The following is a 26,978-nucleotide window of genomic DNA, read 5'->3' as shown; positions in this document are numbered from 1 at the left end:
TTAAACATAGAGGGAGCACAGGTTTGTCTGCAAAGCATTGGGCAGATGCAGCTGGAGTCTATCAATACACTTTGCTAAATTCAGGTACAGATTTTGCATAGATAAAAGACTGTAGTTTAAGCATATTTCACCAGGTATATCTGTTGAAGACAAAATTTTGATTTTAAGTGTGAATTAATATTGTTCTCTGCAGTCTCCAAAGAAATAGAATCACCAGCAATGACAGATCCTGTACAGGTTTCTGTGTGTTGCTTCTTTTCCATTTGTCACTTTTAATGCTATTTGTAACTGCTAGGAGGCATACAGCTGTTCCCACCTTCACCTTACAAAAAATTTGATTATTTTTAGTTTCTTCTTTACATCCAGACTAAGGCCAGCCCTTCTCCTGTCACTTCTTAATCTGGAGATGATTCTCCAACCAGTTTAGGCAGAGTTCAACAGGGTGTCATGAGTCACACTTCCCTTTTCATGATATTTTTGGAACTATCAGAAAACTTTTGAATACATTCTGACAATTTGAAGAAGAAAATGCTGCAGTTGCCTCATTTTGATTTAACTGAATCTTGAAAGATAAACGGGGGTGTGAAGGAGGATGCAACAAACAATGCTGCCTTGACTCATTTTCTTGTCCATACTGGGTTGATATTTCTGGCCTTTAGCTGCTTGAATTGCTTGTTGAGCATGGCTGTAAGATCTAATGCCTCCAACAAATCATTTCTGAACAGAACAGAGAAACATGATTATTTTAGTTCGCAATGTCTATGTGTATGATGATAATGAATTTTCAGCATTGATGTCAACAGCACTGATGTGGGGTTTTTTAAGTGGTTGGAGTTTTAGCAAGCAAAGCAGTATAACTGCCCTTGAGGGGTCTGCGCCCTTTGACAGCAAAGCAGGAAATTATTGTGTTCTGCAAATCTGCCACTCTGCTGTACTCTTGAGAATTGAGAATATAATCTGGTTTAACAAGCATTAGTGTTCTCATAGTGTCAGCTGAAGAGGATTACAGGAGAATCAATTTTATGTAATTAAACTTCCCTGGCATAAATAGAGATTGTTTCCTTAAAAGAAAAAAAAAAATCAAAAACGAAAAGTCTCCATGACTGGAGCATTCCCCTCCCTTCCTGCAAGACAGTTGTTAACTTCCTATATTAAATGAAAAATGGCAATTGAAACAAATGGAGGGAAATATCACTCTCTCACTGATACACAGTAATATTTGAAAAAAATGTGTATTCAGTGTGTAACAATTCCACCAGAAATGGAAAGCATAACCTGACAGGTGTCTTGTTTTGGATCTTCCTTCGGCAATGGAAAAAATAGAACAGCAGAGCTTGACATAGTCCTGCAGTTCCTGCATCTTTCCCTCATGTGCATGTTAATAGGTCTTTCTCAAAGTCATACTGATATTAGATGCATCCTCTGGACTCAAAATTACCTTCATGCAGGAACAAAGGATAAATTGTTTCAACTGTCCAAATTTAAATTTTCAACTGAAACTGCTAAAAAGAGTTATAGATAGGAGTGTGGGTTATAAAGCAAGGAGATTTCTGTTGAGAGGGTAGGATTTTGCTTGCACCTCTGGCTTTGAATGCAGTAATATACTTTAGCTGGTAAATGCAAATCAAGCAGCAGCAGACCATGCAAGGCTGAGGAGTTAATTTAAATCTTAATATTACCACATCCTTTTTAATCCAGCCTGGCCGTACATACAATCAAAAATTGTCTCATAGTGTTATTGCAAGGACAGTACTGCCAGGACAGCTCTTGCAGTACAAATGGGTTCCAAAGGAAAGGGAAGAAGAGGTCGGACCTAGGAGAGGTGTGATTGCTTTACACCAGACCGATTCCTTTTGATGCTGCCTGCTTGTGTTCCTGTGTGTTTTCTGCTTCACCATATTTAAATACATAACAAATTACAGCCCAGTTACGGATTTATTGCAGCAAAAGCTGCCTTTCTTCCCCCACACAGACATGCACTACTTCTGCATCTCTTCTTGTCTGTTTGCGCTGCTCATGTTAGAATAGGCCCACACACTGCATGTTCTGTGCTGCAAATCAGTAATAAGGCTCTGGTACTGTGCTTTGTAGTATTCATGTTGGTTTTCACCTCTGTGTAATTCATCCTCACCATCATCCTTACAACTGTATCTACAAGCAGTCTTTTTTCTCCTGTCGTAAATACCAAAGGAAAGAAAACATTTGGAAGCGGGTTGCTTTCCCATACGGCTCCAGAGTCCTAACGACAATTTGAAAGTAGTCTGCAAAATATCCACATGTAAAACTGGCAAGACTTGATCCCTCTCTTCCATCAGGGCAATGTAGATTCTGTTGATCCATACATTCATTGTGCTTCCTGGTCTCATAGCCTCCACACTGGGTATTGGGCTGTGATATTGGCACAGAGACACTGAAACTATGCTGGCTCTTGCACTGAAGTCTTACACGTTTGTGTCTTGATATTAAGGTTGCAGAATTAGTCAGCTGTCGTGAATGTGAAGCTCTTGCCTTTGCACTATGAACAATGGAAAGACTCCAGTGGTAGCTGGCAGCTGCCTAAGGGAGGAAGAAACTGCTCCATTACTGTCATGTGGGTAAGGACAGGCCATTCTGTCACCCTCCGGGAACAATCATTAGAGACAAAAGAAACTGAAAGAAGTGCTAGATAAAGTGCACTCATGCCTGCACTTCCATAATTCAGATCTTGATTGCACTTAACAGTTTGGGAGGGCATCATTTGCCCATTTCTTCCAGCTCCTTTTCAGTCCTGGCAATCAGTAACTAATGCCAAGTCCTGCTTGACTTTTTGCACCTGCATCCCACAGCAGTGCACAGCCTGCATGGCCTGAAGTAGCACCCATGAAGTAGGTGATATTCATGGAACAGGTACAGCCCATTAAAATCTGCAGTAAATCTTACTGTGGGAGTTCAGAAGTCTCTTAGCTTGCCACATTAGTGTGATGTTCATTCATTCTAACTTTCCATCTTGGTGCAAGTGCCCTCTTTTTCCTTTCCTCTTGTTCACTGTATATTAAAGTTCTTGCCTGGGTAGATGGCCATCTACAAGAAGGGCCAGAAGGAGGATCCAGGGAACTACAGGCCTGTCAGTCCAACCTTGGTGCCGGGGCAGGTTATGGAGCAGCTCATCCTGAGTGCCATCACACGGCACGTACTGGACAACCAGGTGATCAGGCCCAGTCAGCACAGGTTTATGTAAGGCAGGTCCTGCTTGACTAACCTGATTTCCTCCTATGGCAAGGTAACCCACCTAGTGGATGAGGGAAAGGCTGTGGATGTTGTCTACGTAGACTTTAATAAAGCCTTTGACACTATTTCCCACAGCATTCTCCTGGAGAAACTGGCTGCTCATGGCTTGGATGGGCATACTCTTCCCTGGATAAAAAACTGGCTGGGTGGCTGGGCCTAAAGAGTGGTGGTGACTGGATTTAAATTGGCCGGTCACGAGTGGTGCTCCGCGGGGCTCAGATGAGGGGATCGAGTACACCCTCAGTAAGTTTGCAGATGACATCAAGCTGGGCAGGAGTGTTTATCTGCTTGAGGGTAGGAAGGCTCTGCAGGGGGACCTGGACAGGCTGGATCGATGGGCCAAGACCAATTGTATGAGGTTCAACAAGACCAAGTGCTGGGTCCTGCACTTGGGTCACAATAACCCCATGCAACACTACAGGCTTGGAGGAGAGTGTCTGGAAAGCTGCCCAGCAGAAAAGAACCTAGGGGTGTTGGTTGACAGCCAGCTGAACAGAAGCCACCAGTGTGCCCAGGTGGCCAAGAAGGCCAATATCAGCCTGGTTTGTATCAGTAATAGCGTGGCCAGCAGGAGTAGGGGAGTGATCGTCCCCCTGTACTCGGCGCTGGTGAGGCCACACCTTGAGTACTGTGTTCAGTTTTGGGCCCTTCACTGCAAGAAAGACATTGAGGCACTGGAGCGTGTCCAAAGAAGAGCAATGAAGCTGGTGAAGGGTCTGGAGAACAAGTCTTATGAGGAGCAGCTGAAGGAACTGGGGTTTTTTAGTCTGGAGATGAGGAGGCTGAGGGGAGACCTTATCGCTCTCTGTGACCTGAAAGGAGGTTGTAGCGAGGTGGGGGTCCATCCCTTTTCCCATGTAGCAGTGATAGGACAAGAGGAAACAGCCTCAAGTTGTGCCAGGGGAGGTTTAGGTTGGACATTAGGAAAAATTTCTTCACTGACAGGGTTGTCCAGCATTGGAGCAGGCTGCCCAGGGAAGTGGTTGAGTGACCATCCCTGGAGGTATTTAGAAAACGTGTAGATGTGGCACTTAGGAGCATGGTTTAGTGGTGGACTTGGCAGTGTTAGGTTAACGGTTGGACTCAATGATCTTAAAGGTCTTTTCCAACCTAAATAATTGTAAGATTCTATGATTCTTGGAAAACACCTGGCTGCTTTTACTCATGCGTTATATACAAATGTCAAAATTAAATAAAGGATTTCCCTGGTCATGTCTGGAATCAAGGTAAAGAGTGTTTTTCACACAAAATAGTTACCCTGCTGTCTCAGTTTACCAAGGTGTATGTTCTATGTGTTTGAGAGGTGCCTTCTTTCCTATAGTATGAAGACGAGTGAGGTCATATCAGGAGACTGGATTTACTTGGTAGTCTTCCTGTACTTGTGCCATATTGCACATCTTAGCTTGATTTAGTTTGCAAACTTTGCTGTTACTTACCCAGTTTCTCTTTCCCTCATTTTCCCCATCTCATAAAGCAAGTATAACTAATGTGAATTGTAAACCTTGCATTTTCTGCTGCTTTTTCTTTGTGTAGCAATGCCTTTACTCTTGGATAAAGAATGATCCAAGTCTCTGGGAATTTTCTTGCTAATTTCTAGAAGACTGCATAAAGTTTTCTGTGGTTTGATTAAAAGAGAAAAGAAGTTTCACTTTAACTCTGATAAGAAAAAGATTTGAAATTTTGTTTCCTTATTTTGTATAATTTTTCCCATAGAGTCCAAGAAAATTCTTTTTGACCAGAATGTATTTCACATACCCCAGTGGTTCTGTAGCACTACACTCTACTGTGTGGGCATCTCAGCCAGGCTTTAGAGCATTGTCATTACTAAGCTAGAAACACTTCCATCCTGAATGCTTTGTCTGCATCATCTTTGCCATAGTATTTCATCATACACCCCTGGTTTTATTCTATCTGTAATTTTCATCTGGGTCATTTTTCTTTTTGCAGGTAGGTGCCAGAGTCTGCCTGTTTTATGCTTTATAAATATGTTGGTTTTTTCCCTGTACTGCATAGCTCCAGTCTTGAAGCTGATGTAGGGTTGTGATCGAGCAGGAATCTGTACAGTGAAAAAGTTCTTTGTGGTATCAGTTGTGGGATCAAACCATAGATTTTGAATTGTCAAGTACAGGTGTACCGCACTAAGAAGTTATATCCTGTCCGGTTATTCAATCATTTGTGCATTTGAATTCAGAACAATGGAAAGCTGGAATATTTTCTCTGAATTGCCTTCAAGATGGTTACAGATGCAAGATCTGCTCTGTGTTTCCTTACATCAGGAAATTGCATGTCTGTCTTTTCTAGATTTGAACGTATTCATACAAAGAAAGGGAACTACAGTAAGTCAGTAGTTTCAAACCAGGAAGAGGTTGATGATTTAGCAACCTTGGAGGTACTGGATGAGGTAAGAACCTCCTTTTTCACATTTTCCTGAGGAGGGGTAATCATGTATTAAAACAGTGGTGTGCTGTTGATTTTCAAGTTCAACTATATTGTCACAATTCAATTGTGTAAGTGTACAATGGCATTTTACCAGTTTATGCCAAATATTTTATGAGATTTGCTGTGTCTGGAATGGTTCCAACTAAAAGCTAAAACACTCTCTGCAGTTACAGCCTTAGAGAGAGTAGTATTGTAGCACCATTAGCTTAACAGGATTTATATTGCTGGATTTTATTACAGCTAAATATCTAGTTTGCCATGATGGTTTAACCTGAAATTGGTCCAGGTTCAAGAACAAGCACCTTTTCCCCTATTGCTTGGACATCGAGAGTTGTCTTAAACTGGCTTACCATACCCTCCAAGTCTGGCTTCTCACTGACTTCAGTGTGGAGATGCATTGAGATCAATTTATGTCAGCTGAGGCTCTGACCTGTCAATGCCTTCTGGTGAACTTTTGGCAAAATTACTGCTACTAATCTCACTGGTTTGTCGAAGTTCGAAAATTAGTCCACCGGGAGCAGGGGAACATGCGTAAGGGAGGAGGGAAGTCTGTTGTGTTTATGCTTCAAGCTTGAAAAACAGAAATAAGAATCAGGCCACAGCACATTATCTGCAGGTCTTAGAGGCCATCAGTGGTTGTAAATAAACTGTTATTCTTACTCTGCTGGGCTGTGCATAGACTGTAATTCACATTCCCTTATCTTTAAAACTTCTCTGGTATATTTATCTTCATCAGTCCAGAATACTCAGCGTGGCTTTTGAGCTGGTAAACTACATAATGCTAACAGCCCACAGAACATATTCCGTCATCCAGGAGCTTGGTTTAGTAACTTAACGTTTAGTTAATACTAATTGAGCTAATCCAGAGTTCATCTACTGCACAAAGGTCAGATTTAATCATTTTTTAAATATTGGGAATAGCCATATGCTAGCAAGATTGGTTTTTATCTTTTGCCATGAAGCATAGAAACAATCTGAGCTAAACAGAAGACACACGGAAAACCAGATGAGCTGGAAGTATATCCCATCTCCTCAGAGGTGGAGCATTCTCAGGGAAGTCCTCAGGAAGCCTCCATCTAAAGGGATCATTTGACTGTGTGACATTTTACTAAATCCGATCCAGTTTAAAACCTCTTTCAAATATGAAAGGTAGCTTCTCAGAACTATCTCCTTTCTTCCATTCAAACTTTTCTTCCACTTTAGATAGCTCCGTCAGAAGAGCAAAACAGGAGACCTTCTATTGGTGCAAGAAATGATTTCAAAAAGGGCAGAAGTTCCCCTAAAAAATTCCATTGATGTGAATCTGGTTATGGCCAAAAGCAAGGTAGCATTCTAAAACAAAAAGGGAAGTCATTATCAAGGCAATGAAAAACCAAGGTTTTCTCCTTATGTTTTCCTGTGAAGGAAATATAACCTCTTCAGCTGTTGAGAATTCAGGTTTTAAGTGCATTAACCAGAACACAGTGCACAACACTGTGAACATATTTTCACATGTACCTCAGAATAGTCACAAGGCTGGTCTGAATTTCTTTATCCAACTCTATGTCCTGTTTTGATTGGAAACCTAACCAGGCACTTTACATACCCAGCTCTGTCTGCAGAAGGAACTGAAGGAAATTATGTCAAGAAATAGGGTATGCCACTAATGGGCTTTCTTTTTTCTTGGTGCAGGGAAAACTGGCTCTGCAGCAGTAAAGAACAATCACAGCAGAGACTGGTTGTTAATATGGAAAGATGCCTGATTGTTCACATTAATAGGATCCAAACAGTTGAACATCTGTGTCCTACCATAACCGAGAGTAATGTTAGAGCAGCTGTAATGGCAGTTATGAATTCAAGCATATGGCTCTTGCTTGATGAGTTACATGAAGCTGTAGTGTTAGAAATTAAGACAGGACTCTCTCATGGAAACCTCTGATTAATTGAATTAAAGCAGTACTTATTAACTCATTTGTCTACAGCCACTTGGGGATCTGCAAGTGTATATTGTTCAGAGAGTTTAGACACAAGAAATTGGGAATGCCAGTGCGTTTGAAAGTCTTACTCACTTTTGATCATGATCAGTTATATTCCTGACTATTAATACCTTCCCTCTCCATCCTCACTCACTGTAACAATATAAATATTGTATACATTTTCCTAATATACTTTTTTCCCCCATGTGATTCAATGTTCCTATTCTTCCTCCATCAGAATACAGTAACAGAGCAGTTGCAGAAGGGTTATGCCAAGGATCAGATCTACACATATGTTGGGGACATTCTCATCGCTGTCAATCCATTTCGGAACATAGATATTTATTCTTCACAGGTGTGAAAATCTAGGTTTGGTTCTTTTAAACTAACACTGATTGCCATTAAAATATTATTATTTGTGTTTAGTATAAAGAAAGACCATTCTTGAGATTTACTTCGGTTTGCTCTGAAAAACAGAATTACCAACACATTGTACCTTCAAGTGCATGTTGACACACATCCATATCATGTGATGAATTTCAGCACAGAAATGAGAAACTCCAAAAAATTTAATTTCTGATATCTTTGTCTATAGTGTAGATCATATCTAGATCACGTCTAAATTGCAGCTATTTCTGAGCAAGTCATCCATTCTAATCAGTGGATAGAAATACTAGCAGAAGTACTATCTGTACAGATAAGCACATTTATTCAGGTGAATCTTTCTCCTCTTTGTGGGAGGGAGCATTACTTCTCCTCCACTTCCCACGGAGAATTTCTGTGAATGCCAGAAGGTAGGAGATGGGGGCATTTCCTCCCAAGAGAGCTGGGGAAGCCATAGCTATTTAATTGATCAGTTCACAAAACAACCCTGTAAAATTTTAACTTTTGTGAATTTGCCTCCCCATTGTACAAAAAGAAACAGGTATGAAAGTCTGGTCATACAATAATTTGGCATTATTAATTATCAGATACTGCAGGTACAGAAAAGATCTGAAGTTTTGACATCAATATCATGCAGAAACACTAAGAGGATGTGAAGTACAAATAAAATGAAATTATAAATTGGTCCTTGATGTCTGGCAATATGAAATTTTCTTCTATTAACTTGAGTTTCATAACATAATTACGGCTGACGTCATAGAAAATTGTGCTTCATCTTTTTTAGCCGTTCTTGTGGTGCTAAGTACATACAGATTCATGGTATAGTGAACACAGTAACAGCTCACTGAGAAAACATCACTGCTGGTAACCTCAGCCTGCTGTACACTAATCTGAAAATAAAACTAAACTCTGATTAAAAAAAAAGTTGTTAAAGGACACTGATGTTTTAATTTTTCTTACACTTAGCATTCCAAACTGTATATTGGAGCCAAACGGACTGCCAACCCTCCTCATATTTTTGCTGTTGCTGACATAGGTTATCAGTCCATGGTGACATACAACTCCGATCAGGTAAAGATGAGGTGTCTTAATTATGTCTTTTGCTAGACTGACATATATGTAATGAGTTCAGAGTCATGCTTTTGTTCTCTACAGTGTATTGTTATTTCTGGAGAAAGTGGAGCTGGCAAGACACAAAGTGCCCATCTTCTGGTTCAGCAGCTCACTGTCCTGGGCAAGGTATGTTTCAAAGGGGATGCCTCTGTAAGGCTTTGCTGTCTTAGGCCTAATTTACTGCACCTATGGCCATAGCATAATACATTTTCCAAGCAGCTTCTGTAAGGTCAGATTGGAACATGATGCTGATCTATCTGCCCCTTCCTCCATCCTGAACTAGGGTCACTTGCAAATATTTTGGGGATTCAGCAACGAAGTACCCACTGCAATGAGGGCTGTGCCTTTGACCTTTGTTTAATTGAGTGTCTTCAAATCACCCAAACAGTACTAAATAAAATACTCTTCTAGCTTTTCACCTCCTTCCACAACCAAATTGCTGTCAGTGGGACATGTTCATTCTGGGAAGTGAACACCACTGTTGTCTAAATAAAATGCCATTTTTTGCATGTCCCAGGTGAGCTGCAAGCAAACTGATCTATTGGTATGGTGCAGCGCAGCAGGAAGCAGATGCTAACAAGGATCCTAAAAGCAAGCCAGCCATCTCAGAGTGCTGGACCACAGAAATTTATTAGTTCTGGTGTTGTCATTAGCATTATGTGTGTTACCTCTTCCAGCCAGTTATGCAGATTGCTGTATTCTGGCAGATTTCATGATATACACATGCCTGCCTTTCCATATGATTCACATGGGAAGGCTGCCCTGATGATGTCACACGTCACAATACCAACTAGAAGAGGAAAGAAGCACTTAGGACTGAATGTATTTGAATGCTTACTGATAATTTTAAACAATATCTTTTTCATATCCAGGCTAATAACAGGACTCTACAGGAGAAGATCCTCCAGGTGAATAACCTCGTAGAAGCATTTGGGAATGCAGGCACTATCATCAATGATAACTCAAGCAGATTTGGAAAATATTTGGAAATGAAATTCACTTGTGGTGGCACTGTAGTAGGAGCTCAGATTTCAGAGTATCTCCTTGAAAAATCCAGAGTTGTCCACCAGGCAGTGTAAGTATAAAAAATATATTTGGCTTAATTTGAGGGCTACAAAGTCGGCCTACAATGCAGGAAATTATCTTGGATCAAAACATGAAAATGAATAATAAACTACTGATTTTTTTTTGTTGTCTTCTGGGTAATTTAAACAAATCTCATAAAATGCATGTGTCATGTATAAAGTGTATCAGAATGTGTAAGAATTAAAAACTTTCTAATAGGTCAGTTATAAATTGCTTTGTGGATGTTTGAAGTATTATGTTAAGTTTATCACTTGGATTTAATTCCTCTGTGTTCCCTCTAGTATTGTAGCTTTTTGTTTGTTTATTTGTTTGCAAAGTGCTCATTTTCCATTTTGGAGCATCTAGTAGCATTTGCTTATAAAGTGTTATGGACCAAATACAGAACATATCCATGTCTGTCATGTGTGTATCTCATAACACAAAGTGACAGAAATATTAAATGGCATTTCTAATTAATTTAATTTATTGGCATATATAGCACATCTAGATAAGAAGTATTGTGTTAACTCTATTTCTGCCATAACAATAGGAAAACCGGAGTTTGAGCCAAGGAATATTGTCACTGATTTGAACTTTTCTTCTTGCTGATCTCTTACTCATTTTTGCTCTTTTTGTAGTTCTTTGTGACCTTCCTGCCTCTTGTAGATTTGTGACAAGAAGAACATCTAAGTATCGCTTGTTTCAATAAACAATTTAAAGTTAGAGGCAATTTTATGACATGTTGGTTTTTTTTCCCCAGCTGACAATAAGCACAGAAACTGCTTTTTTCAGAATATAATCATCTTTTTCCTTAAAATACCACTTTTTTTCATAACTTTTCATGGGTTTGTTCTGTGGCTGTCAGTTTGTATTTATATTTATCCACATGCTGAGACAGGAAGTTGGCAAAGCATTTACGTGCCTCAAATGCTATTTAGGTAGATGTTTAGATGTCTGAATTCAGAAGAAAATACCACCAACGTGTTTAGCATGAGAGCCACTGTAGGAGGTTAAATTTTGAGACATGAGCTTCCAAAGGCTCCTGAAGCTGTTTGTGTCAAGCGTGTTCCCCTCTTCACTGAGGTCTCTGTGTGCTTGGTCCATTCAGACATGCCAGGGCAGAGAACTGGTATTCAGGTGCCTGCACTGCAGGGGCAGTCTCTTCTGCTCTTCTGAGAGAACATCGCTCCCAAACTCACACGCAGAGCTAGGAATGACTTTTTGCAGAAAAACAGTGAGTGATTACCTAGAAAATGGGAGGCCCAAGTTCAGAGTATACACAAACCATCAGGACGACAGTGAGGTTTCAGAGAGCATGCAAAGCATGGCTATGCAACCTGATAGTTAAGACACTGAGGGTGAAGATAAGGGATCTGCTCCTACTCCTTAAATTGATCTTGTTTTTTACTACTGACTGTCCACTGTAAAATATGCCAACTAAGTAGGCACTGGACTCAGATCTAGGCAACCACATGCAGAGAGGAGTGCACTGGGCTCTGATCCTGTTTCACAGAAGCATGTAATGGTGCTTCTGAGACACACCTCAGCTCATACCGAAACCAAGGGTTTGAACAGAGTTCCTTTTTGCCATTTCATAGTGACTGACTTGGCCATCTCAGGGTTCAGTGGTGGTTGCAAATTTCCACTTAAACATCCAGTTCTTCCTCTTAAGATGCACAGGAACCTTGGATGTGCAATAAACCGGCTGTCATGGGTTTGGGCACCTCACTTTTAGGTAAAGCATGCCAAGTCATAAGGCCCTTTGCTGAATGTCTGTTTATGTGCTTTTTTTGGTTCAGGACTAAAGGACGCACCAAACATTCTGGATTCAGTGAATCAGGAGTGTATAGCTCTCCCATGGTCAGAATATTTTTTTAAAATAACTGGAGGTTAAACAGCCCATTTAATGCAGGTGGGCAAGCAACGTGCAAGATCTCACCCAGCATCTACCAATTGCATCAAAGGCAGAGCTGCATTTAGCTGCTTGTCGCACTGAGCAGCCACCCTGGCAGCTTCAGAACACACACACAGTGGTACAGAAAGGGTGTTCACTTCACAGGAACTTGTGTAATAAAGCTTCTTTCAGGGTCAGTTTGCATGAGCCTTGCCTGTTATTCAAATAACATTTAATAACAGCATGTATGTCATCAGTAAATGTAACATGGTTACATTACTAAACCAGTTTGTTCTTGTTGTTTCAGAGGAGAGAAAAATTTCCATATTTTTTATTATATTTATGCTGGTCTGGCGGAAAAGAAGAAACTGGCACATTATAAACTGCCAGAATATAGACCTCCCAGGTAATACAGTTTATTTTTACATAAATTGATTACTAAGAAATGTGGTGGTGTTGAATTCTCAACCTCATTTACATTCTAACCCTGTATCCATCAACTCTTTCAGATATCTGCAAAGCGATCATTTCAGAATAGTGCAAGATTTCATGAACAATAGCTTTTATAAGTCTCAGTTTGAATTAATTGAACAGTGCTTCAAAGTCATAGGTTTTACACTGGAGGTGAGTGCTGATAACCCTTTTTTTTTTTGTGTGTGAACTTTAATGGTTACCTTAATCAGGAAAAACTTATATAAAGCATTCAAATAATCTCCCTTGTTATTTTCTTCATTTAACATTAATGTGTTTATGTTTTAGGATATTGCATGTAAACTTATTACCACATTTAATTTTTTAAGGTTTCAAGGCACTGATAAACTAATAAAATGATATTAGTCAACAAGACTTTGAAACCAGTGAACACAGCACAGCTGAGTAATTGAGGGGAAAAGGCTTTTGCAAGTTAAATGCGTAGAAAATGATGTAACCATTTAGTAGCCTATAATTTTAGGCCTGTGAATGTGAGCCTCATCTCTGTTTTAAGATTAAATCCATAGTGAGAGTTCTAAAAATTCATTGAGTAAATCTGAATTTTGATGAACTTTATACATTTTCACAACTGCAGGGGTAAAGTTGAATGAAGTTTTTACATCCCTTTGGAGTCAATCTCATCACTAAACATTAACTGAACCCATACTTTCTTTAAGATCTTATCATTGCTCTGCTGGCCATTAAAGCCCTCTCCTCAGGATGTCTTTGGAGGCCCCTTCTAACCTGTGATTCTGTGATTCTGTGATAATTAAAATTTAAAAAGGCCTCTGGATTTATAAAAAAGGATGCAAAGAAGGAAACCCAATGCTGTACCCTAGTTCTCTCTTCTTAGGAGAAGTGATGCATCACAGCTGTAGTTTACCACCAGCTTTATCACAAACGATAGTAGGAGTATGATCCGTATAGTAGCTGTGAAATATAGCTCTAGTGCTGCAGAGTGGATATATGTCTTAATTTCTTTGACAAAACTGCATGTTGTAAGGAGCTTTTCACAAAAAATATGCTCCCTTCAGTTGAATATTTCTGGCTTCCTTCATATGTAAGTATTTGAATAGCAGCAGAACAGATTTATTCACCTATTCTGTTCCTCCATATCCATTTTGCATTAAGTTCTAGTAACAGTGGGGTTCACAGTCTCTTTCACCTCTACATGCTTATTCACAACCGCACTTAGCAATATCACACCTGTACTCTCACATCCTTTCACACCCGTGCTTTCACTGATAGCAGTTTTGTCACAGCACCAGAGACCTCAGTAAACCCTAATTTATACTAGAAAAGCAGCAAGTCTGTTTTGTTCCTGATTCTTTTGTTCACTTGGATGGATAGAGACAATAATACTCATCGTCCAGAAGAGAAGACCTTCCTTACATATTGAAGATCCAGTTGGAACTAGGTCACTGGCCACAGTGTGCAGTTCTAGTGTGGATCTTCACTTGATTAACTCAGCAAGCCACTATGAGCTGAATCTGTAAAGGATTATCTACCTGTAGAACACCCACAGTTTCAGAAGCAGGTTGAACCCATATTTTCAGTGAGAAAAAGATACTGTAAGACAATGAGTTCCTTTTCTAAGTTCACTTTTTAGTAATGCAGCCTTAAGCTTCGACATTCATCTCAGTGCACAGAGGAGGTTCAGTGTTACGAATCGAATAAGCATATCCAATGTCTTATTAGCAGAATACCTTGGACAGAATATTTTCTCATGTGCAATTAAAACTGAGACCTAAACAAGGCTTTATTTCTTTGACATTTGTTTTTAACTGACTGGCAGGCTTTAATAGTAACTACTGTCAATACTCCCTGTCTTAAAATTGCACTATTTTATTTCAGGCTGCATGGCAAAGTTAATAGGAAACGACTGCCTGAGGTGAACAATAATCATGCTGTATGAGACAGATCAAGACAGATTTCAAACACATTGGGAAAGGGCACAAAAATGTCAGCAGCTATACATACTGTACAGCATAATGGCAGAAGTTAAGCTATCCATTTCTTTGCAGTGGTTGCTTGAAACCTAGGTAAACTGTGTGCCAATTATCCTAAGCATAATTTTTCAGAGTGAGCTTATCTAGTTTGTCTTGCTGTCACTAGAATAATTAATTTAGTAGCTGCTAGATTAACTTCTGGAAGTGTTGAAAACAAGATCAAGTATTCTAGAGCAATTAAGGACTTTTTACCAGCAAACTATTGAATATTAGGGAAAAAATCCTGTGCAATTATGGAAAGTTCATTGTTATAAAATACCAATCAAATTTACAAAACTGCTTCTTATAAAACTACTATAAAACTTATAAACCTGCTATTTATAAAATACGCTATTATTGCATGCCTCAATATATATGGTATCACAAATTCCTAACTTAACACCTAGCCTGCTTTACAGGAGCACCTCAGCGTTTCTGAGCAGAAAATACTCAGGGATCATCAAGTACACTGATAAATATTCAGAGTTCAGATGAAAATTCACAGTTCAAATCTAAGTCAAACCTGCAATGAAAGCATTTCATTAATAGCAAATGCAATTTTATTTGTCATGTATAAGAACTTAAAATAATTTACTGTATATATCACTTCACTGTCCAGACTAATAGTAGCCTTTTTCAAGGCAGAATCCCTCTTCAGAACCTACTATATCATTCAAAATTTAAATGTTTAAGTGAAGTCCATATTAAAGTGCTTTGGTGAGTACACAGTTCCTAACTGACATTTTGAAGGGTAAAGTGCTTTGCCAAATCAGAGCTGTGAGATTTCACTCTTCTCCCAATGAAACTTTTTCTGATTATGTTGGTGGGAGCTGTTGCAGACCTGTTATTTGGAGTACCTTTGTTTCTGTGGTCCAAGAAACATAGATGCAGATTTTTTAAAATATTTTTGTTCATCTAGGTATTACTTTTTTATACATGGTTATGCCTGCAGACACAGTGAAAGGTGGATATAAATATCCTCTGAATTCCTTCTGTGTAAGAGGATTATGTTCACCACTCTTTTGTGCTTCCCCTACTCCATGTCAATCCTGTCCTATCCACAAGTATGGAAGAACGAGTAGGCTATAGTTTGTCTTGCTCTCTTTGGGTGTCTTACACTTGAAAGACTATGCTGAGTACAGAACAGGGAATAACTGCTGAGAACAGTTCCTGAGAACAATTCCTGAAAGCAGTGGGCATGTGGTAGAAAACAGGAAACACACACACATTTGCCTGTGCCCATTGTATAAACCAAAGTGACAAACCTACCTGCCTATTAAGCGTTTCATCTTTTTTAATATACTTTTCAGGAACTTGGAAGTGTGTACAGTGTCCTGGCTGCTATTTTAAATGTGGGTAACATTGAATTTTCTGCAGTGGTATCTGAACATATGATTGACAAGAGCAACATTTCCAATCCAGTAGCCCTTGAGAACTGTGAGTGGTTTTTCTTGATTTAGAATTGTTTTCCTTTAGTGTTTTGATAGCAAATTTCTTTTATTGCAAGAGAGTTATCAATGAAAACTGTATTCACATGGGAATTTTGCAAGAATAATTAAATTAAGATAGATTAATTCAAATGGAAAAAGAAAAAAAATTCCACGTTATGCACCTTATTTGACTAACCAGTTCGCTGGCATTCAGGAAACATGACTAATACTGCAGATGCCTGAAAAGAAAATCTTTGGGATTTTTCCAGAGTTATTTGAACATTTGATGGAGAACCTCATTAACATATTGAATAGTTTTTTCCCCAGTTTCTTTCTCAGATGCTCATTCCTTGTTCCCCACATGTGCCTGTTGAAATATGGGTCACTAATTTTTTGGAAGGGATACCTTATATTATAGGCTGCCTGGAGGCAGAGGAGGGAAAGGGGCAAAGATTCTCAAGAAAGCTGCTATTCTTTCTCCATAATTACAGGTGGGGAGATAATGAAGTATTCACGCTATCTTTTTACACATTTTCCTGGCATAGGCAGAAAAATATTGTGGAACTGGGAAAGAAGCACCCCTTTTTGGAACAAAAGGAGGACATGAACACCCTCATTAGTCATAGTTCAAGACTTTGATTTGGCCCTTATCTGTATTATGTTGCACTTGCAGCTTTGATTGCAAAAATGCATGTTTTTCCTTTCAAAATCTGCCCGAGCTATGCCTGTGACCTTCCTTCCTAGGTGCATCTTTGCTGTGTATTCAGGCAGATGAACTGCAAGAGGCCCTCACCTCTCACTGTGTAGTGACTCGAGGAGAAACAATTATTCGTCCCAACACTGTGGAAAAAGCCACTGATGTCAGAGATGCCATGGCCAAAGCACTGTACGGGCGCCTCTTTAGCTGGATAGTCAATCGCATCAACACTTTACTTAAACCTGACAAACTTTTAAGGTAAAGAAAGCTTTTCCAGAATAAAGATAGATTTTCTGTGGGAGTAGTATCGTCTACACTACAGCATTCAGTGTTCTCATGTACTTTTTTTCTGCTACCTTTTTGTTTATGACACCACTGTGTTAAAAAAAGAGGTTTTATCCTATTCATAGTATGCAGTGAAAATACAGTATATATGGATATCACAGGCGTCTGGCGCTTTCCTGTCTGACCTTTACTCATTTAACCCTTTGTAAATTACATACTAATTACTTTTTCCTTTATACTTTTTCAGGGTCAACTTTTGACAATCATCTGTTGATTACATAGGTCAAATTCTGTTCTTATTTGCACCGATGCTGTTGCTTCTGTCGCTGTTGTTATGAGCATGGTTTTATATATGTGTGAGAATAGTTTCCAAACACATTTACTGATGTTATTGTCCACTGTGCTCTTACAAGGTGACATTTTAAACACAGAGACAAGAAAGACGTTGAGAATGAAGATATAACACATTTTGCAAATTAATCAAAGAAGAAATTATGTAGCTTGCATTGTAGATCCTATAGGTCAGGGCCCAGTGAAGAGGCAAACTTATAACTCCCTGAAGAGGAATATCAATAATATATAGCTTTGGTTTGTAAATCTGGATTTTCTGGATTTTTTTTTAAACATCAGAGGAAAGTCAAGGCTACAATCCTAAAATTTGTCTAAACTTTCAAATATTTTGTTACAGCAGAGCAACAATAAACAGAACTTTAATCAGTAAATGATAGGATAAAATTCATGATGGATGGGGCAGCACTGCTAGCCTGTGTGCCTCTCTCACGTGCCTGTTACAGAGCCATTTTCAAATTGAATACTTATTATGCTGGTGAGGAGGGAGAAAGTTCGACCTGAAACGCTTACTATACAAAAATATCCCCAGAAGTCTGCTTTGGTTTTATGGTAGAATAACTTACATTTGCTATTTTTATGTAATTAGCTCTGAGAAGGAACAGGGTAGACAAATTTCAGCAGTCTAGTCACCAAAAATGTAACTTCCAGATGGATAAAATAGTCACCAAATTCAGGTTAAATCAACAAATACTTGTGATCCCTCAACAAGAAATTCCATTTTTGAGATGGTTAAGTGCTATTCATGAGTATTTTGAAGCTGTTTCTTCATATCCGATTTCCTAAACTTCTTATTAAAAAAAATATTGTTACAGATTGACCCTCAAGGGGGTTTTATAGACAGAATGTGGTTGATTTTTTTAATTTAGCTAGGAAAAGACACTAATGTCAACTTCAGTTTGATATACAAATATATGCTCTTAATTTTTTGTTTCAGCAAATAAATACAAACATTAGAGCTTTTTTCCAGTTGCAGAAACTACCACGTATGCCTCAGAATGCTATAGCTAAGATTTCAAACTGAAGTTTTTACTAGTAGTACTTCTCTGGAACTTAACTGGTAATTTAAATTCATACCACACTCCAGTACTTAAAGTAGTTATTTAGATGCATAACAGGTCTAGTTATTCATTCTTTTGACTTCCATGTTAAAATAAGCAGTTTTAACTGTTGTGAATAAATAATATGAAGACTTAATATTTTATGACAGCAATGTTTAATTTCAAGATGCTGGTGAGTAAAGCCTGTTTATTACAAAAGAAATAAAAAGAACTGCATGTTTTTTCTGTACTGTAGTCAGCTTTTTACAATAGAACAATACCTAGCAAATATTATTTTAGAAATAAAATTGTTAATCCTCTATACACTTTTCAGTTGACTCAGCCATTATGTGATTCAGTGAATCACTGAAAATGCAGTCATCTTTGAACTAATGTGCATTTAGCATATTTCAAACAAAAATTGTTATTTTAAGAGATACCTGGTTTAGCAAAAATCATCCTGTTTAACAGCCGTACAGATTTGGCCCATTATTTCCTTTTGTGAAATAATGAGCTGGTCAGTGTAAAATACAGATACAACAATAGGAAGTTTATTTAATCTTTGCAGTGGAAACGATGATGGTTTGAACATTGGAATTCTTGATATCTTTGGCTTTGAGAATTTCAAAAAAAATTCTTTTGAACAACTCTGTATCAACATTGCCAATGAACAAATTCAGTTCTACTTCAATCAACATGTCTTCGCCTGGGAACAGGTATGTGTTGAATATTTTGATAAAGCTTTAATATTGCTGAACATGTAAAACCTTGTCTCAAGAAACTACATTGTTCCTTCTTCATAATAGGTTGTAAATTGCAGATTATAACAAATGTTTTCTGAGTATGTATTCTGTGAAGCAGCACTTGCTATGTGCAAGTAAAATGCCTACATAAAATGCATTAAACTTGAAATTTACAGTATCTAAGCAACATAACACAGTGATAATCGGTTTGATGCAAATGCAACGATGTTTTGAGAAATAATGAGTGACGTAATATATGATTCTACAGTGAAAAAATAAATTAGTGATAACATAATTTTTAAAGTGCAGTGTTCATAATAGCTTACTAATAAGCTTAATGAACACTGAACTTCCATTATTAAAAACTAAAAATCTCTCGATTTTTTTTTCTTATGCAGGAACTAGATCATCTAAGCTAAATAATGATGGATTTTATCAAAATAATTTGATTTAAAACAGAGAAAAGAAATGGAGTTGTAATTATAAAAGTTTATGAAAGTGAAGAAGAGCGTGAAAAACCCCAGAAAAGATCCTCTCAACTTTGCAAATAATTCCATGAGAATTAAATTAACCATCTTGAAATCATTATTCAATACAGCTATTTGAAGAAATAACATGTCCAGGAAAAAAATATTGATCTTGCTGAAAATAGAAATATTCCAGAATTCTGCATGAGCAGAACAGTCAACATTCTAATTTTAAGTGAAATAATACTTTCTCTGTTTTATTGAAATTATTGTGTTTTATGATATGTAGATGTAAATCCTCCTGAATACTAATTTTAATTATTAGGAGAAAAAGAGTATTTCATCAGTGTGAATCACTGCTTGTTTTAAGGATGATACAGATAAAAGTTTGGAATGTGTCTGTGTATGCAGGTGTGTACATGCATGTGTCAGTCTAGAGGTAGCATATCTACGTATGAAATGGATTTTTTTTTAATATGGATCAATGTTTTATCCTATTTCCAATTATTTCAGGAAAGGCTGTCTTGCAGTCTCAGACCTTGTAGTTGTTTTTATAGATTTATGTGGGAGAGTCTCAGTCACAAGTATTTCCTTGCCTTTAATACCATCTAAAAGTCAGAGAGAAAGTAGCCTGACCTACTATAATTACTTAGGCATCTTCTTTCCAAAGTGCATAAATTCACACCACAAGAGCACTTGGCTACTGCTGTTTCTAACAGTTAGAAGGTGGAAATAGCACAGACTACAGCATTGTTATTTATTCCTGTCAAATCCAGGGACTGACCAGGTCCCATGGACTTGCGTATGTCCACTTTGCTCAAATGTTCCCTAACTTGATCCTCCCCCATCGAGGGTAAGTCTTCCTTGCTCCAGACTTTCCCTCTGGTCTCAGGACCCTGGGATTATCAGTCAGACCAAGGCAAAGGCAGCGTTGAGTATCTCAGCCTTTTCCACGTCATCCACGCCTGTTCAGCAGGGGACCCACGTTTTCCCAATTTGCCTTTTTGCTGCTGATTTGACCTGCCTTGGCTTTCCTAACTGTATCTCTGTAGCCAAATATTGTCTTAATATTCCTTCTCTTTTTTAATTAGACTTGGGTCCTGTTCAGTGTAATCTGCCTTTACTTGTTTCTAGGTATCCTAATACAGAACATTTTGGCCAGACCTGTATTAATGCAGAAGTTTGTGGTGTCACCGTCTAGCAGGAACAGTTTGCTCTCCTGCACATGCCCTGCTGCAGAGAGGTCAGGGTGGTTATTTTTCTGCTGAGCAGAGGAGGGGAAAAAACAAACTTCTGATTTTGAAAACTTAACAGTTTACCCATTTCTCCCTGTAGGAAATTAGTATGATAATTACAGACCTTATGGAAGGGGAAGGTGATCTTTATTTACAGAATCTCTAAGTTTGTCAGTTTTCCCCACTCATTCTCATAGATTTCATTGACTCACACCCATGTAGAAAGCACCAGGGTGTGTGTGTTCAGGAGGTGTGGCCAGGATCATTAGTGAGTGACACAGAGAATAAGAGACACCAGCTAGCAAGTCTTCATCATGTCTCATAGGTTCTTCTTGCTGAAATAGTTTTTGGACAGATCTTTTACACCCTTTAGAAATCGTCAGTTGTTACGGGGCGCTTCTTTGCCTCAGAACCTTATTTACTTCAGCCTCCATAATCTTTAAGCAAGGTCATTATCTGGTTTTGCTTGTTTGGAATATATACACCCTTATGCCTACAGTCTGTTTCCTTGGCGGGCTCATAGGAAAAGGAAAGGCATAAGTGATATGCTGTAACCTTGCAGTCATCCTCCTGTTGTCAGATTTAGAGTGTGTTCCACTCACTAGCTGTCTGCGGTGGGTTTTTATGTGAGCGAAGGCCTTCTGGTCTTGATGTAAACAACACTTTCCTCAATTTTATTGCTGTGAACAAATATTCTTCATTCAAATCACAGGCCATTCTTCAAAGACTCATTCCTGGTGCTTATACACACATTTCCATTCATATTTCATTTATACTAGGCCTAATATTCCTATTACAAGTGTCCACATCCTGTGTGTAATACCGAGTAGGATGTCTACTTTAATTTACATGACACCTCTACACCAGATTATATCAAACTTCATTATATTATCTTGTAGCAGTCTCCAAAGATATTACTACGACAGTGCAGAATGAGCTATATAGATTAAGTTCATGCAAGTGTGGGTGTAAATCCCCCCTTTCTGGAGCCAGGAAATGACAAATGTATTATTCTGCATTACAGGCCAATGGCACGGGATGATTCGCAGTATGATTCATAGTCATTATAAGACATCACTTTTCACTTATTTATGACATGGTTTTTCCAGTTTTACATCTCAAAAACAGTCTTCAGGAAGCAGGTGGCTTCAGAATCTTTTCTGTTCCTGTGTAATATACTTTAATTGTAAATACCAACCCTTCCCGCAGACAAATATGAGAAAGCTATTTGCAGGAAAATATAAAGTATAATTACTACATTTTCTGTACATGGAAAAAAGGAAACGTTTTCAAAATCATATGACTGAAATTGTTCTTGTTAATGATACAAAGTATCACTTATGTAAAACCAAACAATAAGATGACCTCTGCCCTTCGCCTGACTTTACACACATGTAAGGGTTTGTGTATTTAATACTAACAGACAGGAGTTACGTTTAGAAGGCTGATGCCAGCAGTCACCAAGACCTTTGCGTTGACTTTTCATTAGCCCAAGCTGACTGTCATGCTGATGGAGCCATCCTGTTGCTGGGGACCAGGGTAGTATCTCTCCACAGCCCTGTGCAATGCCAGATAGGCATGGTGGATTGCTCTGTGCTGTCTCAGAAATCTCTAACATGGCACTGCATTGCACCCTGTAGATCTTCCCAAGGAAGACTGCAGAATTTAATTTCTTTCATACTTCCCTCAAGAGAAGTAAAACTTGTAGGTACATTATTTCTTCATTTCTTTCCTTGTTTTGCCATGTTCACTTCCATACCAAATGCAATTAGATGAAATTTGACATATCTAGTAGGAAGTCAAGGCCTAAATCAGTTGATGATACTCTAGTTCTCAATTAGCCCATGTCAGCCTAATAAGTAGTGTTTACATAACTGTGGAAGTTGAATCATTTTTTTGGCAGCTTGAACAATGAAGCCAAATAGTAAATGAACTCATAAGGCTGAATTGTACTTTCAGTGTTGCAGGTGACATGTTTTTAGCATTGTCAGTGGTTTCTTTTTTGTATCTGAACCTGAAAAGTGTTTACAGTTTTGCTTTCCTCGGAAGTGTGGCCTACAAAAATATGGCCTCAGAAGTGAAAGGAATAGTAGGAACGAACAGTGGTACTATCACCGCCTGAGGCTCAGGGTGTCTGCTAGAGCAGCATGTCTGCGTGCCAACATGGGGAACTAAAGTCACAATTAAGGTAATTTTTTCTTTATTGTTGACTTAATGTTTGCATTTAAGAATAAAGGCTTTTAGGCCTGAATGCAATCTCCTTTCCCTAATTTAACAGAAAGGCTGAAGTGGGGAATATAGTTTAAGATAAAGATAGTTTAGATGCCACATAGTCAGTGGAGACAGAGATACATCTCTGTCTGCACTGCCTGGGGAGGAAATGTGGGCTCTCAGCTTATTCACTTCTTTTACGTGTCTACAGTTAAGTGGAACATATGCTGGCACAAGGTTTTTTTACATTACTGTTAAGCACAACTTTTGCACCTTCAAGGTGTTTCCCCTACATTTAAGGTACTGATGTAAGTTAATTCTGTCAGCTCCATGATCTGCAGGTAACATTGTCCCGCAAGACAACCTTCCCATTTCTTTCTCATTTGTGATTCTTCCATAAAAAGTGAAAGCTGTAATAATGTCAAATAACCTAAAACATTTTGGAAAGTGGCAAATTTACTGTCAGTTGGAAGGATACTACTTTTTGCATTGCATAATACAATGTTTATTTTATATGACAATTTAATCTCCTACTTTAAGCTGGAAAAGGTTAATTCTGACTAAGTCCCTGGTGTTCCCATTTAAACCAAAGCAGCATCACACCATGTTCTCAGAAAAATGCCATTACTTTTATTAAACGTGAAGACCATTTCCTAAATGCATTTAATAGTTCTTTTGTTATTAAGTGAAACCAGGTTGCACAAGCTGATATTACCAAGTTTTGATCACAGAAAAGATACCATGCAATACTGAGACGAGATAGGAGCCCAAGTATTAGTGTAACTCAGTCGTTCCTTTTGACATCCTATCCATAGGAATACTTTCTAGTGGATTATACTTTAGAATTTCAGTGAGCAGCTATTTTAAGGAGCTTTCTTGTCATAAAACATCATGTAGGATTACAGGATCCTGCAGCTGATTCAGATTATTAATTCAAATGTGATCTACTTCATTGCAGTTTCATGATGTGCATCGTTAAGGCTTTTATCCTTGCTACTTTTATCCTAATAAGATGGTTGAAGACCAGCATTGTGTAAGAAAATATGGTGTCTTATTTCTGAGCCATCTGTCACACTGGTGCCAGGAAGACTTGGTTATCAGCCATCCTCCAGGAGCCCATGGGAAGTGATGGAGTGAACTCCTTCCATATCCTACTGGGCAGGTGGCAGTGTTACCGAAACCATCAGCACTGACACTCATTCAGCTGTTGTGGTGCAGACACAAAAGCCCAAACGGTCACATACGCTGCAGGCTTGGAGGTCAGGCCCCGCACACTGACCGGGCAGGGAGGGGAGCAGATGTTGCTGTTACGGTGTAGTAGTACAGCTACTACAGACCTCCTTCCAGTTTCAAGAACTCTTTTATCAGCTCTCTAAAGCAGCCTCTCTCACAAGCGTTTGAAGTTGGAAAAAGTAAATCATTAGATAGGTTGTCTGTGAGAGCTTGTTTGAGGATGTCTGAGTGTCACAGAAACACTCTGATAGATTCATCCTGAGCAATCTCTTCCCTTTTTCCGCTTGATAAGTGTACTCTGGATAATCCTAAACAGTAACAGCTGGTTTCATGATTGTAACATCTGCGTGTTGGTACAGCCATAGCCATCGGTGAAGCTGCCCCTACTCCAGTGTTATCTTTGGAAGATAACATGGACTCATTCCCTTCCTGCCACTAGCTCCTACAGGTACATAATTAACTTCTTGCCTATATCAGCGATATATTTATTACTCTCCTGTCTTGTCCTGCTGCTCAGGTCATTGATGAAAATAAAAAGCAAAACTCCACCTGTCCAGTGCTGCAGGGGAGACATGAATGAAGTTAACATAATATGTTTGAGATGAGGAGCCCACATGGGACTGTAGGAGAGATTCTTACCACTTACACCCTTGTATGGGCACATAAACTGAGCCATAACCTATCCTTAGAGTGAAGTGTGTCCTGGGAAATTAGATCAATCTGGATACTGGAAGGGTTTAGGTATATATTCTATGTTCTCTTTCAGATGGATCAGCAGATTTATTTATTTGGGCCTGTATTTCCAGGACAGTGTTATAGCTTTTATTCATTTTGCTGTTTCTCTCTGACTTAGAGATTGAGGTATGAAGTCTAATAATGTGCTTTTCTTCTATTTATGACTATTAACTCCTTTTCGAAACACTCAATGTATTGCCTTCTTTACTGATTCAGACTCACATGAATGACACATAAGGAGAGGTCTTTCAGGGTTAGAGGTCTTTGAACTCATTAATATTAGCCATCATTCATATTTATGACACTCTCCTGACAATGAATTCAGGATAGCACAACTGTGATGTTAACACCGTACATTAATACAACACTTTTATAAAATCCTTGCCTTTGGAAGAGGGATGATTTTTAAAGTAGATCGAAATGCTTAATTATGTGTTTCACAGTATAGCCTGCACAGGACTGAAAGCAGCAGTGAAGAAAAAGAAGGCTGGTATATGGGAGCACCGTGCAGTGGATAACTGCCGTTGCATTACGTAATGCAGGTGAAGTTAATGGAGCAGTGGCAGTCCCTAGAGCATCCTCCTCTTGATAAATCTACGTCTGTCCTCTGCCTTGCTGAAGAATTAAAGAAAGTAATTCTTGTAGTCTTTGGATATAATTTAAATTATTTTTTGAGATAAAACCATCATAACACACTGTGAACACAGTATTTGTTATCAGGTTTTTCTCAGTCTGGTAGGAATCCAAAACTATTTGCAGTCTTCAGGAGGAAAAAAAAAAAACACAAAAAACCCCACCAGTTTTTCTGTTGTTTTTTAATCTTGCTGAATCCCTTTCCCTAGTTCCTTAAAAGGAGTGAAAAAGTTGTAGAGGCCAATCTGAGACAATGTATTTAATTTTCAGAAAGTATGTACACCATTCTTTCATTATTAGAAAGTGTGTGCACCATTCTTCTCCACACAAGAACTTTTCCAGGTGTTTGAGGAGGGGTATCAAACAAGTGAGGGGCCTCTGTAATCTGTAGTCACTTTTTCAGATCTTGGCCACTGTACATCACACAGATTTGAGCAACAAATTGGGAATGTAAATGTAGCTCTAAGTGATTAAAAAATATTTTTTACATTACAGACCAGGGAACTAAATAGACACTGAGGTCTTCATCTGCAAACACTATATCTTCTTCAACTATGTTTCTTTAATTCTTGCATATTCCTGGAAAGCATCTTACTTCACCAAATGTGCCATAGGAAGCACTTACATACCCAAAGGCAAATTAAGATCTATAGCTTAACAGTGTGATACATCCCAACTGACATTTGTTCCTGCAAAACCTTGACGTCTTTAGCCACGGGGCATACTTTTTCAATGTAGTTTTAATTTGCTACAATTGACAGTTTGTGAATGATTTTCTGAGTGGTTCTGTTAGACAAAACATGCCTTCTGTTGCTTCTTACAGAATGAGTACCTATATGAAGGTGTTGATGCAAGAGTTATAGAATATGAGGACAACAGGCCCCTCTTAGATATGTTCCTGCAGAAACCAATGGGTTTATTGTCCCTACTGGATGAGGAGAGTCGATTCCCACAAGCAACAGATCAGACACTTGTAGGTAAGTATATGAGTCTTTTCACAGTTTTGCTGGATGTGTCCCCATTGGATTTCTGTTTGGCGTGTCCAGTTTAGACTACAGGCTAGTTATGTTTTTAGCAAGACAACATTCCAGTGTCACAGTATGTTTGAGGGAGGCATGCATGCAGGGACAGATGTGCCTTTGAAGCTGATAGAGAAACATCAAGAGTACAAATGAACCTAAGCTGCTGATCCAGTTTTTGACTTCTCCTGCCTTCAGGAATTTTTAGCTGCAGGGCTTGAAGGATGAAGATCAAACGGAGTTAAAGCTCTAGGTTCATATGCCAACAACACTGTTTTCAAAGTTCAGTCATGTTCAGCTCTGAGATTTTTGACAAGCCATATCTG

General features: G+C 38.6%; 1 protein-coding gene across 5 annotated transcripts in view; it reads left to right on the top strand.

Annotated features, from left to right (window-relative positions):
* The window catches only part of MYO3A (myosin IIIA), a 126,572-nt gene that overhangs the window by 65,503 nt on the left and 34,091 nt on the right, over nt 1-26,978 (top strand). For 4 of the 5 annotated variants that reach the window (XM_075082622.1, XM_075082621.1, XM_075082625.1 and 1 more), the window contains exons 10-20: nt 5,569-5,668; nt 7,900-8,016; nt 9,012-9,116; nt 9,201-9,284; nt 10,031-10,233; nt 12,425-12,523; nt 12,627-12,741; nt 15,887-16,013; nt 16,751-16,961; nt 18,945-19,092; nt 26,457-26,610. In XM_075082622.1, coding sequence (XP_074938723.1) covers nt 5,569-5,668; nt 7,900-8,016; nt 9,012-9,116; nt 9,201-9,284; nt 10,031-10,233; nt 12,425-12,523; nt 12,627-12,741; nt 15,887-16,013; nt 16,751-16,961; nt 18,945-19,092; nt 26,457-26,610 — 1,463 coding nt within the window. Of the gene's footprint in view, nt 1-5,568; nt 5,669-7,899; nt 8,017-9,011; nt 9,117-9,200; nt 9,285-9,675; nt 9,819-10,030; nt 10,234-12,424; nt 12,524-12,626; nt 12,742-15,886; nt 16,014-16,750; nt 16,962-18,944; nt 19,093-26,456; nt 26,611-26,978 lie in introns of those variants that run through there. The other variant, XM_075082623.1, reaches the window with a different exon arrangement.

This window comes from Phalacrocorax aristotelis, chromosome 2, assembly GCF_949628215.1.
Source record: "Phalacrocorax aristotelis chromosome 2, bGulAri2.1, whole genome shotgun sequence".
NCBI classification, from domain to species: domain Eukaryota; kingdom Metazoa; phylum Chordata; class Aves; order Suliformes; family Phalacrocoracidae; genus Phalacrocorax; species Phalacrocorax aristotelis.
The sequence above is the reverse complement of the archived record's forward strand: the minus strand, read 5'-3'. Positions and strand labels throughout refer to the sequence as shown.